The following is a 13150-nucleotide window of genomic DNA, read 5'->3' as shown; positions in this document are numbered from 1 at the left end:
GACAGTAGCCCAAGCCGTGAGCGATGCATCGATGAGATCGGTATGGTTTCCGTGAAAATCCTTTGGGTAAATGCGACCTGATAACTAAGAATAAAACACAACAAAGAGCAAACAAAGGCAATTAAGAGCTCAAAGACACGGCCATTTAAGAGCGCGTGATTCCCCAGGCTTCGTCTCGGTTTCCTCTTGTGCTTTGTTCATTCCTCTCAAGGTGGACGCAAGGGCAAAACGCGTGCACTGCCCTCGCGTCCACCTCGTGAAACCCGTGGCCAATGTACATATGGATTCAGTCGGTACTGTATGTTCTGCTACCCATGTGAAGTCACTTCTGAATTGTGTTGCCACCTGCTGAAAAATGCTGAATGCATACTGGGTGGCATTGAAGTAGCTGGCGATCGAAGTGCAGCATTAACGCTTTTCAAGCGTCTTGTTTGGATATTAGTGATCTCAACAGCAATGTGAAGCGTGTACTTGTTTGTTGGCAAGTTACCTACTAGAATGAGGTTAAAAAAATTTCCTTTCATAAAAGTTCATTCATTTATTCAGTTGATTTTTTATCCTTGGATTCAGATGGCACATTTTCAATGTGTACAATAATTGCTATTGATGAATACCTGTACAGTGTTGATTGGTAATACCAGACAATGATACATAAGGTAGCGAAAGTAGCTTTGTACTTTGAGGTAGATCTTGGTTACCACAGTTTGCTTTCCAGCTCTTACAATTTCAAATTTAACCTGAGGAACATGGGGTGTGACAAAATGGTGTGGTTGTGAATCTCTGTGGCAGTCTTTTTAAGATGTTAGCCACTCAGTTTTCTCAAGGATGGTCTTGCAGACAATTGTTTAAGCTAGTACAAAAATCTCCCTGAGGAATCACCAAAGAGATATGACTTGTTAAGAAGAGGGCAGAGGGGCTATAGCCTAATGCAGGGTGTTTAACATTCACAGCTGACTGATGTAGAGGTGTCAATTTTGTATCACCATTCAAACCCATAAAAGGGCCCATAACCTAATTTGCATCACCCAAGGAACTTCTGTGAAAAGGGTTTGCAATTTGCACAAAATGAAATTTTTTTGTGCATTTTTTAAAAAAATCCTATACTTTTGTGGTCCAAAATGCTGATTAAGAAGGCTAACAGGCCCACTACGCTAAGCATGTGATGTAGATGTGGAATCCTGCATTGCCATGTTACACATAAATACTATAGATGTGTTGGGGAGCAAATGGCTGCATTTAATGCAGTACATCCTCAAAACAGCTGAGTGGCCCAAAGCAATGTAATATACATGTAGACCTCTTTCATAAATGGAGGGCTTAATTGTTATTCTGTTGTATGCATTTAAATTAGCCTTCCTGGCCTGGCTAGCATGTGTAAAAACAAAAGTATTTTCACTCAAAAGTGAGGTCAAGAAGGCTTATTTGCATGCACATAAAAGAATACTAATTATGCCCTCCATTATGAAAGAGGTCTATGCTTCAAGTGAAGACTACTTGCCGTGAAACTATAATAATGTGTGTACCTGCACTAAATGACAGTAGAGGTGACCAACACATCCTCCTCAGGCTAGGCCTCGTGGCTGGATAAGAGGAGCAGAAGGGAGCAATGTGTATGTTACTTTGCCTCCTGTTGTTGGAGGGGGGGGGGGGGGGGTGTTCGTCGTGAAGTGTCCCTTTCACCTGCTTAAAAGAGTAGTAGACAGGAAAGGCTATGTTCCCTTACCTTGTTGGGGTGGTCCATTGAGAAATGCCAAGAGGTTGTGGCCTAACAGGCGCCTGATAGCCTGGGGTACCCAAGAAATTGCTCAGGGTGCCTAGATATTTTGCTGAAGTACCTAACATTTCATAGATTGTGCTCCCAACTTCTCAGCTTTTGGCCTTGTAGGCTCCTTCGATATTTTCTTAGGCAACAGTCTTGAATGCCCCTTATAGCTACAGTTGAAGCTCTCCACAACGGCCACCTTGGGGACAGAAGAAAGTGGCCGTTGTAGAGAGGTGGCCGTTATGGGGAGGTGGGGGTGTCATATGACATTTTTTTTTCGGGAAGTACAACATGTTTATTGTGCCAAGTTCATGCTTACTGTAGCCTATAATGACAATCCAATCTTAAATAATATATATAGATAAAAAACACAATTAAACGTAAATAATGTTTTGAATCAAAATGTTAACCGGAAAGACGAAACGAGCAAGGTTCGCAACATTCGCTATATTATTGTAGACAATTTATGCTTACTGCAGCATATAAATGGCACACAATTAAAATACGTATATCATTAAAATGGATACAGAAACGTAATTTTCCGAAAACAAATGTTGAATAATGCATCAGTTTATAGAAAAAGGTTTTTACACATGAAAAAGAACTGTATACTGGCCGTTGTCGAGAGGTTATTTTGGCAGTTGGGGACGCGCTTTGGTGGCCATTGCCGTTGTACAGAGGTGGCCGTTGTAGAGAGGTTTAAACAAGAGCTAATGTATGGACTGTCTGCCGGGACAAAAAAAAGTGGCCGTTGTGGAGAGGTGGCCGTTAGTGGAGGTTCGACTGTACTTAAAAAGAGTAATGGGCAGCAAGGGTTGTGTTCCCTTGCCTGCTATGGGGGGATCCAAACTATGAAGTTAATGTGAAGTAAGTGGCACGTATAGTTGGCTGTAACAAGAAAGATTGCTTGCTGCTAGTGGATCACCTCACCTTGTAAGCAAGTGTGATGAACTGTGTCCAACCGTGTTACTTAGAGTGTGAACTGTTTTGTGAGGACTTTGTTTGTTTATTTTTTTATGGTTGTCTGTGGTACATACGCCGTTTCCACCTGTGTGAATCACTGACAGTGGGGTTGCTTTTGAGAATTTAAATACTGCTTTCTTTTTATTTTTCAGAAATTGATGTAGAACTAGCGAGAAGTATAGAAGAAAGAATAATGTTAGAAGATGCTCAAAGTTGGATGAATGGTAGAAAAATAAATGACAATAAAGATAAATCAGGTACTCTCAACAGTTCTGGCCCCAGTTGTTCAAAGGTCGGATAACTTTATCCAGTGGATAAGTCACTATCCGACAGTTTCAATCTGTGCAAAGATTTCAATATTTCCTCTTGTACAAGCGAATATGAACACTCTAACCACAGCTTAGTTTGGGAGTGTACAAAAACCTTGGACAACATTTAACGTGAAGTATTTTTTAGACCCTGAAAAGCGCCTTATCCACCGGATAAAGTTATCCGGCCTTTGAACAACTGGGGCCTGTTGTATTATTTTATGCATGTAGAATTGCAACGTTGGTGCAAGGGGGCCAAACGTTTTAATGACAAACCAGAAATAGCAAATGGATAACATAATGGACTGAACAAGTAATTAATGATTAATCACTCCATAGTTCGCCATGATCAGTCATTGAGTAAAATCAATATTTAATTGATTAATCAGTCATTATAGAGGTGACATAGAGGTCATGGCAGATTCTGAGTCCCTGAATGGACTTGTTGAATAGCGTAGCTAACTTATACCTTGTAGAAGCTCTTAAGGGTAAGGATGGATTTCTTGTGATACAACAGATCAAGCAACCTCATCCACAGGGTCTTTGTCTTTGCAAAATGGTGGATGGCGGAGGAGACCCCACAAATGGTGGAGTATTTTGTAATGTGTTGGACACTTGATTTTTATCTTTGCTGTACAAATTTTCCAGTATTAAACTAGGTATCCATCTGATCCCGGAAAAGGTGTAGCGAAATTTATGTGTGTCACAAGACAAAATACTTCACAATTTGTCCACGATTTTTTTTGGCCTAGAAATTCAACATGTAAAGGTGGGTTATGTTTTTTCTGGACTGGGTACCTGAATCACCTGCCTTCCATGTAAACAGGCCCTATGAATTCAAGGAAACTGTCCTGACTTATCACCAATCTTTGGCATGTTTACACATTTTTACTGTCACATGTAGACATGCTGGCTTTCGTAATTCTTTTTCTGGTACGGCGACTGTTTCATTAGTAATTTCATAAACCAATTAATTCACCATTTTGTAGACACTGAACTAGTTGAAATTTCAGAGCCCATAAAAGGATTTAAAGTAGGTGACTAGTACTCTTGTGTTGTACCAATCAGAAGCTTTTTACAAGGGTTGAATTCCTCATCCCTCTTGTGGAAGAAGTTTTGAAAATTTTAGAATTAATTTTTTCACCATTTTTAGCAAGACGATACATTCTTTGCTTTATAATTTGTTAATATAACAGTTAGATGTGATTTGCTCCACGGGGTTAACCAGCATTCTATAGTAATGCACTGAATGTGATTGCCCATTCACAAGAGAATACCTGCTGGTGCTCCAGTGGGTGCTGTGTCTTGTTGAAGGCAATGAACTAATTGGCTCAAATGACTTTAGGTGGAATTCATTGCAATATGGATAACTTTGTCCAAGTGGGCAGGACTTGAGTAGTTTCCTGCCTTTAATAATTAAATTGCTAGCCTATGGCATCCCTTTGAAGCACACTTATCTGAGGTCTGCCCTTTAATCTGATTTTTAAAAAAGCTTGTTGGCCAAACAATTTGTAAATTTCTGGAGACGTAAATCAAAAGTGTGTAAGTACAGTGAAATAACGAAGATGTATCATTTGTGTATTTTTAGGTGCAACTGCATTACATGTTGCTGCCTCAAAAGGTTATTTACAAGTAATAAGGTAAGTTTGCCTTTGTCTACACGTGTATGTGTTAATGTATTTTGTCAGAGTGTTGACAGCCAATCAGAATTGCAAACCACAGTATAGTAGAGGTTGGGATGCTACATGTAGTCCATTACAGTGTTACCAGCAGCAGCATGTCTCTGGTACCCATTTGTACAACAACTGTGAAGAGACACAAGTTGAACGAAGTTTCTTGTCCAAAGAAACAAGACAGTGGTTAGGCCTCAAACCACCATCTGACATCCAATGAACTATCTATTAACCACCTCACCTCCACAAAAGGATTAACTAAACAAGCAGGGAAAATGGTGGATATACTTACTTTCCTAGGTCTGTTGTAAATTCTTAAATTAGGATTTTAATGTTTAATGTTCCTGGTGTAAAAGGTTATTGCTTTAAATTTAAACCCTATCTAGGACTGTGGCAAAACAAACTTAAGTTAATACATAATGTGGGATTGTTTCCTTGCTGCTGTTTTAATCATCTAGTGTGTTTTTTTAAGTACCCCTTGTCTGCTAACCGTAGTCTTGTTCTCTTTCCTGGAGAACAAAATCCATTAAACATGTGATTGTACATTTTATTGATAGTCAGATGTATGCTGGGTGGGCTAGGAATGTACTGGATATTTGATATTGTCAGTGGTAGCCTGCAAACAGGCTCTCAAGTGGGGTATAGGGCAAAGAGAAAAATCAGCAAGCAGAGTGAGCCAAGCTTGATCCTGGGGTGAAAAAGAAATGGAAGGCACCTGTCCACATTCTTTTGATGCCTTTAGTTACATGACACCAGATTCTGGTATCATGAGCTGATTGGTTAGTTAGATGACTGTTGACAGCTCTGCAAAGAATATTGACACATTAGGGCCATTTATACAGGAGAAAGTAAGGCTTGTCTTAAATAGGACGTGAACTGTACCGTTTATACGTTTGTGACTTACATAAGACGTGAAGATCACGTATAAATGGTTTGCGTCTTATTTTGATACAGCCTTGTTTACATGCAGTGTTACCATAAGCAACAATCTGCAACAATCCAAGATGGCAAAATGTAGCAAGGAACAAAAGCATGCGGTCGGAAAGAGCAGACTTTTTCAGAGATGTTTTTTAAACTTTGAGAAGTCTTCTTTTCTTATGAAGACCATGTTGTTGAGAGAATCCATAAACTTGGTGTTGCATGCAAAGAATACGACAGAAATCCAAGAAGAGTCAGTAGAGAGCGGTCAATGGATTGATGCGATCATCACATGTTACAGATGGAAGATGCTGTTTTGTTTGTGGCTTTGCCAATGTTTTTTAGCACTGCAAAGCCATTTTGTTAGCCAAGGTGCGAGCGGTGTCTTGTCAAAAAATATCTTGTTGTTATGCATGTGCACTTATACATTGTAGTTCACGTCTTATTTAGGATGCGAAAGTATTTATATCAGGAACTTCACGTCATATTTAAGATGTGGACAAAATAAGAACAGCTGAAAACCCTCTTCAAAGAAGATAAGATGTGTCTTATTTAAGTTGCGTCGCTTTGCATCTCATGGTGCAAATTTACACGAAATTTGTCAATGAGGCTGAGCTTCTTCCTTCCAGTTTGGAGAGGCAGAAAAAGAGCAGGTGTGCCTAGAATTTGTAGCTAAAAAGCAAGATGTTTTTGGAAATTTTACCGACTGGTTTCAGCAAGAGTTTGATTTTCCAGTTGCCTACTTGAGTACTGAAAGAAATGTGGAACTCTGTACAATTATGTTCTGCAGTTGTAACTTTCACACTGCTGGTGTCCCATTGAGCAGAATCTTCCGACTGTTCCAAAGGTTTGTTACAATGGCTAATGAACACTGACTAAACACCAGGTACAAGTGTGCCAAGTGGACAACTTGTTGAGTTGGAAAAAGGCAAGACTGTTACGATTAATAATAATTTCCATTGTGTAAATAATGTCCTACTCTTAAACTTTCCTCAGCTAAAACAGGAGCAACAAGCAATTCCTTGTTTCTTAAAGAGTTGAAAATGGAATTACTGCCACTCTTTTGCATTCAGGCGGGCTCAGTAATGTTTTGCATAATCGACAAATTTGCTCTTGGTCTTGCTGCATTTCCCCAATGAATAATGTTATTGACGAATATTATTGACATTCCAACTCAACTGAGTGGAATGATTGGAATACCATTACCTTGTTGGCGCATTACATGTACTCATTGGTAATGGCGGCATCAAAAGAATGTCCACAGGCTCCTTCCCTTTCTATTTCTCTCCCAGACTGAGCTCTTCACCCTATGCCCCACTCTGAAGCCTGTTCACAGGTTAATATTGTGGAAACAACAGGGGATGGCAACCATTTATCCAGCTGCTACTTTAATCTGAAAAGGGGGATTTGTTAGTGCAGTTGTAAGCTGGCATTAACAGCGGCTAGGGGTGGATGTTCATACCCCTAGTATGGTCTCTACTAGGCTCTTCATGTTATGGCATTGCACTAGTAGCTCACATCTGGGATGTATCTGCTGTCAACTCTTCTTTTCAATGATTGCTAATCACCAATTAAGCAGCATTCTTGGAAACCTTTATTACTGGACCATGTAATGCATTCCCACTCTACCATCCAGTCTTGGGTTGAGAGGAAGAATGACTGGGTCTTGACTGATTTGTCTACTGACCACACAATAGAACCACTCACCACTGACGGTTGATCTAGTGGTAATGTTACAACTGTCTAGGTGGTCAATTTGTGTTAAACCAGAAGGTAGCAAAGAGCAATAAGAAAAATAAAATAACTTGCTTTGTGCTATTATGTACAACCTGCTCTGTGCTTAATTGCAGACTGCATGTATTGTTGTGGATGAAAAACTCAGGGATTCTATTTCATTTGATGTCATGATATGCCCCCAAGGTGGGGGATTTGACCTCATTTGGCCCATCTTTTTGGCCACAATATGGCATAAAATGCTCCACACCAGCTCAGCCTCTTCTCTGTTATATTTTTATTGGTAAATATGAAGGAATATGACAGATGCATGTCATCTGTAGTGCTACATAGCTTTGCCCTCTCACTTTTTACTTTCATCTTTTTAGTGCCAAATGGCATGTCTCTTTATTGGCCTATTCCTTCAACACAACCGTGTCAATCACTACTGAAGAGCGAGGTGCTGATCATATACTTCCTTGGCAAATCATTGCTCCCAGTACTGAACCATTCAGTTTTCACACCTTCAGTGTTATTTACAACGATGTCTTGATTAGCCCATTTATTTCATCGTACTGTAAAATGTGTCCCATTGAAGAGTTATAAAAATAGTTCTGTTAAAAGTTGTCACTAACATCTACAAAGATGGAGAGAAGGGGAAATTGAAATTTGCTGGATCTCTTTTGGTGCTAAGCAAAAAGTATCTGTTGGGGTGGGGTGGGCTGGAGCATTTGGAAATGTGGTGGATTAAAAAACACACCACCCACCCCCTACTTTTGGTACAAAACTGACTGACCCACCCCCTAATGAAGGTTGAAAATTACCTGACCCACCCCCTATTAAACATGGTTTATTTGGTTGTTTAATCCAAGGAAACAACATTTTATATATGACGAAATCAGCCTCACTTCACAAGGAATTAAATTTGGGGAATTACGCTTAACGGTTTGTCGCTATCACCGTCACTCCAACTATTTAAGCCAGTTTTGCGAGGGGGATATTATCATTATCGGAGGTATCACTCCCAACTTCCTCCAGACCACAGTCTTCACTTGCTTCTCACGCTTCTATTGCTTCTGAGCTGCTGACACTCGATTCAGAGCCACTTATGTCTTTGCCAGTGGATACACTGCCTATGGCTGTTCACAACTAATTTTGAGTTGAGACTAAGTCAAGCTTGTTTTTTCACTTACTGAAAAGATCCTTTCCCAATCTCAACGCTTTCATTTTGATTTTCCTCTTCTGAGTCTTGTAAAGAGATTTTTAAGTGGCTAGCGCTCTTTGAAGCCAACGATTCACGTGATAACTTGTTCGCTTTGTACTGCGCAAACCTGTCTTGCTTTTTAGTGTATTGTAGAATAAACCTCTTGATTTCCATGAGTTCAGCTGCTGCCTCCATGTCTTTAGCTTTTACTCGCCAAGTGCTTTCAGCGGAGAAAATGGAGAGGGTGTTTTCTACTCGCAATGAATCTTCGTGGAAAACCCACTCTGCAAAATTGTGATACACGTAATTGTTAAGGGGTAATTTGATGTCTTGTAACACAAAGTTACACTTGGTGTTATGCTACATACATAATTTAACAGGACATGTCAATAACCAATTAAGATAATGAAGATGAAGCAATAACCCAAAATACAGAAATAAAATATTTTTCTGGACTTTCTTTTTTACAAGCAGAAGCTTAAAAAAAATTTGTAAAGGCATTTAGAAATCCCCATGTATGCAAATTGGTCATTTTTTCAGTGAGTGACCCCTTAAGAAGATTTGGAGAGAACAAGTGGGAGCTATTGACCCCTCAAAATTCTTCATTGACTTTCTGTCTTTCAAAGTTATCTGAAACACTGAGTCAGTGTTGTAGGTCATTAGAAATAGGCTCATTTATGCTAATTGTTTAATTAAGTGCATCCTTGCTGCACTTGTCATGTTGCAAGGTGCGGTTCCAGAAAATATCCATGCTCCCCCCACAGAAGTTTTTTTTTTTTTGTTATGCACTCTCCCTCCCCCCAGGAAATTCCAGTTTGGCTTCATACTTTGTTTCTAAAATTTTGGCTTTTAAGACCCCCCTCCACCTAGGAATTTCCAATGACCTTCCATGGAGTGGGTATGGATTTTTTCTGGATCTACACAATGTTAAGCTGTGACGTACATGAATGAGTGTGCATCACCACATATAGGGCTGATAGCCGTAAATTTGCATAAATTGTGTATCTCTTTCAAATGGTAACCCCTTTTTGGGGTAGATAATTTTCTTTTCCCATTTTTCTACCTACACAATGTCTAAAACTTGAGGCCTTCAGGGTTTGCAAAAATTGTTGTTAAAAGGCTATGGTTACTTTAACGGATGCTACCATTTGATCGAATTTGTTCAATAGACCCACTCACTTAAAAAGTTGCATTCTAGGAATTCGTTTGCAATATTGTTAGACTACCAGACACTGCGGCCATTAAAGTATTAAAAGAAGACTGATTTTTTAAAACAAGGGTATTATATTAGAGAAAAAATTGTTTCTTGATCCTGTCATATTATATCAACAAAAAGGTTTCATTTCCAGGATCCACGATATATATTCAAGCACAAGTTTTCAATTCCCTCATGGGAATCTCAAGGATATTGTAGTTGGAGACCCCCCATTTCTGACATAAGCAACTCATTACCTAGATACAGCAAAAGTTCTATGAAAAACAAAAAATTGATGGTAGAAGGTTTTTGTGCAAATGTCTGTCTGACAACTTTGAAAATCCTGGTTTCACTGTGATAGTTGAGGTTGGGGGGGGGGGGGTACTCCCTATAATGGCTTTTCTGGGAGGCTCTGCCCACAGGGGTCCCTTTTTAAGGGTGGAGGTATATAAGAGGGTAGGGACTTCACAATCCAAGTCTTTGAATTCAAGCATCGCTAAGTGGAGGTTGGGTGTGTGAAAAATCCAGGAGCTTCCACTTTTGGTGGCCAGCTCCTATATGGAGACCATTCCCATGGCTGGCAAATCCTGGCAACCCAGCTATGAGCCCTCATGCAGTAATGAAGGCAGCTACCAGTCACACTGTTAAAAACAGTGGAAAAAGGAGGGGGGGGGGGGAGGGGAGAAAAGCCTTTTATGAAGTGCAAACATGTTCAATAAATTCTCACTCTTCTTACTACAAAATGCCCTTCAATCCAAGAACACATGGAATCCTGGTGCATACACATTTGTAAAGACCGCTGACCACAACTGGCTCCCTGGTGCTCTTTGTTGTTAACTCTGTTAGCATTTAACTGCATTTACATCAAAACATAAACAAAGGACTTCATTTTGTTCATGCTTTCAAGACTAGTTGATTTGGAACAATTTGAATTTCAAGCCAAGTCTTGCACTTGAGTCTCTCTTGTACCAAGCCCTTCAATTTAGATTGCTCTGGGATATGCCTGACAATGACCCCCATAGAATACTGTTTATACTTCTACAATGTAGCCAGGTTACAAATTTCAGCTTGTTGGTTGATGGTGTCTAGCCTTGACACTTCTTATAGAACCCTACCTGTTAATGTGAAAACAGAATTTCACTGAGTTGAACAACACACACTTATTGAAGACAACGTCAAGTTAACAATATGTCTGAAATTATTTTGAAAGCATGTGTAGAGATTAACAATATTCCCCATGTCAAGAGTGTGACACATTGTGAGATCTTGGTGATCTTCCATACACTTGTCAAATGCCCTAACCACTGAGATACTGGGAGAGATGTGGTGAACTTGCCCTATTGAAAGGTTTATATTTGACATGTGGCCTGCATACTTCTTGGATCAACAATGTTGAAAGCATCCTGTGTAATGATTAGTAAACACAGATGGGAGATTTTAAGGATGAAAATAAATTGAGAAAGGCGTAAGATTGATCATGTTGGAACTTGATGAATAGTAGGTGAGACCATCTGACTTGTATACAGAAGGTCATCGGTTTCAATCCTGCCAGGCACTTGTTTTTTTTTTTCCTTTATTTCATACTTGTAACATTTTATTTCTGAGCTTAGAATTTAACATGCTTCTTAATGTAATTAATAATGCTTTAGAAATACACAGGCAAGTAAAAACTAGCGATATTATTAATGTTCTGACGTTTCGGCGACGTCATGAAGCCATTCTCAAGGAATGAATAATATAAGCGAGTTCAACGGAGTAAGATCTTAGATTAGCATAATGGAGTAATTTAAATAAATACTTTGGCGGGGATCGAATCTGTTTCTACATTCAAGTGTGGTCTTAATTTTTTGATGTACAGCATTTCGTTAATTAAACAATCAAATTTGTTTAGGTACATTTTTTCAGTACTTATGTTTTCTGAAAATTGATGTTCTTTCATCCACAGTCTTCTACTTCAGCTTGGTGTTGATATCAATGCAAAAGATGTTGATGGTTGGACGCCATTACATGCAGCAGTTCACTGGGGGCAAAATGATGCCTGTGAAGTACTTGCTGAACATGGAGCCAACTTTAGTGCTAGGAATAAAATGGTAAGTTTCTCTACTGACTTTAATTCAATCAAGTTTTCTGCAGCCATTAACATATTCTTACCAAGTTGTTTAATGAGTTGTTCCAATGACCAGGCAATAAGTCAAGTCATCATTAGGTAGTCTATCAGTCAACTTACCAGTCAGCTGTTACAAATTGTTAGCTATTTCTGTAGCAAAACAGCAAGGCAGCCAACGAGTCCCCAATGCCAATGTGTCTGCCACCATTCAGTCTGGTTTAAGGTGAAAGACCATTCAGTTAAGGTGAAATCCTAGGAAATGAAAAAAGTCAAACCACTAAGCACATCAACCAGAAGTCATTGAACAAGTGCATCAGCCAAGCAATCAACTAATCAGCTGTTCAGTTAGAGTAACAAGTCAGCCAATCTTACCAGCTAGGCAGTTAACCAGTAAACCCACCAGCGAGGCAGTTAACCCATTGATCCTTGCACCCGCTGCGGCTGACTGCCATTTTGTAGACTTTTTTGTTTGGTTCCTACCTCCTCCGGAAGGGCTTTTTTGATCCCCAATTGTTATAATTGTCTTCAGAAAGACTTGCCAATCAGAATCTTTGACTGCACATACAGCTGTAGGTCTTATCGATCAAAATGGCAGTCATGTTCTTCATGTGTAAATTTTCGAGGCGCCATTTTCCTGTTTTTGGAAGAAAAAAATTTGACATGAAAAGTTTTTGAAATTTCCAACCAAAAATTTTGGATTAATGGAAACCCACCACCCCTGCAGTCAACCAACGAGCCTACTAACCAGGCAGTTAACCAGTAAGCCTAGCAGCTTTGTAGTTAATCAGTAAATCCACCAGCCAGGTAGTCAATCACCAAGTGTGCCAGTGAACCAAGCAAAATTTTGGTTGGTGCAAGAAAGGCTGTCAACCATCTAGGCAATGTATCATCCAGCCAGCCATCCACCTCAGCCTGTCAGATGTTTAATTCAGTCATTAAGTGGTGTAGCAAACACAAGGGAGAGTGTTTCATCCGATTTCCAAACACAGAGAAGTTGGTTGAAAAAAATGAGACGCAGCCCAGTTTTTTTTTAACCGACTTCGAGGTGATTGGAAATCGGATGGAACACTTTGTTTGATATAGATTCTCAAACCATTGATAACTATTGTGGAAGTTTAAAGCAAAAGGTCACCAAATTTTATGAAAATTAAGATCAGACCTCCAAACCTCACGGTAGTGATTGCCTTTGTTGTCTCTTCATGAATTATTTACAGTTTTGAGAATTAGTTTTAATGGTTAAAGGACTTTTGTAGCCTTTTGCAGACATGTCTTCATTGTGACTAAAGAAAAAAAACAATATTATTTTT

The 13150-nt window shown here is 39.4% G+C and overlaps 1 protein-coding gene across 3 annotated transcripts in view; it reads left to right on the top strand.

The window, feature by feature from the left end:
- LOC146467629 (uncharacterized) overlaps positions 1-13150 on the top strand; it is a 41313-nt gene that overhangs the window by 11502 nt on the left and 16661 nt on the right. For all 3 annotated transcript variants that reach the window (XM_085125175.1, XM_085125174.1, XM_085125172.1), the window contains exons 4-6: positions 2878-2982; positions 4622-4673; positions 11682-11826. In XM_085125175.1, the coding sequence (XP_084981301.1) occupies positions 2878-2982; positions 4622-4673; positions 11682-11826 (302 nt within the window). The remainder of the gene's footprint in view (positions 1-2877; positions 2983-4621; positions 4674-11681; positions 11827-13150) is intronic.

Source organism: Pavona decussata, unplaced genomic scaffold (genome assembly GCF_977016875.1).
Source record: "Pavona decussata unplaced genomic scaffold, jaPavDecu1.1 SCAFFOLD_134, whole genome shotgun sequence".
Lineage (NCBI taxonomy): Eukaryota > Metazoa > Cnidaria > Anthozoa > Scleractinia > Agariciidae > Pavona > Pavona decussata.
Note: the sequence above shows the minus strand (reverse complement) of the source record. Positions and strands in the feature narration are given on the sequence as shown.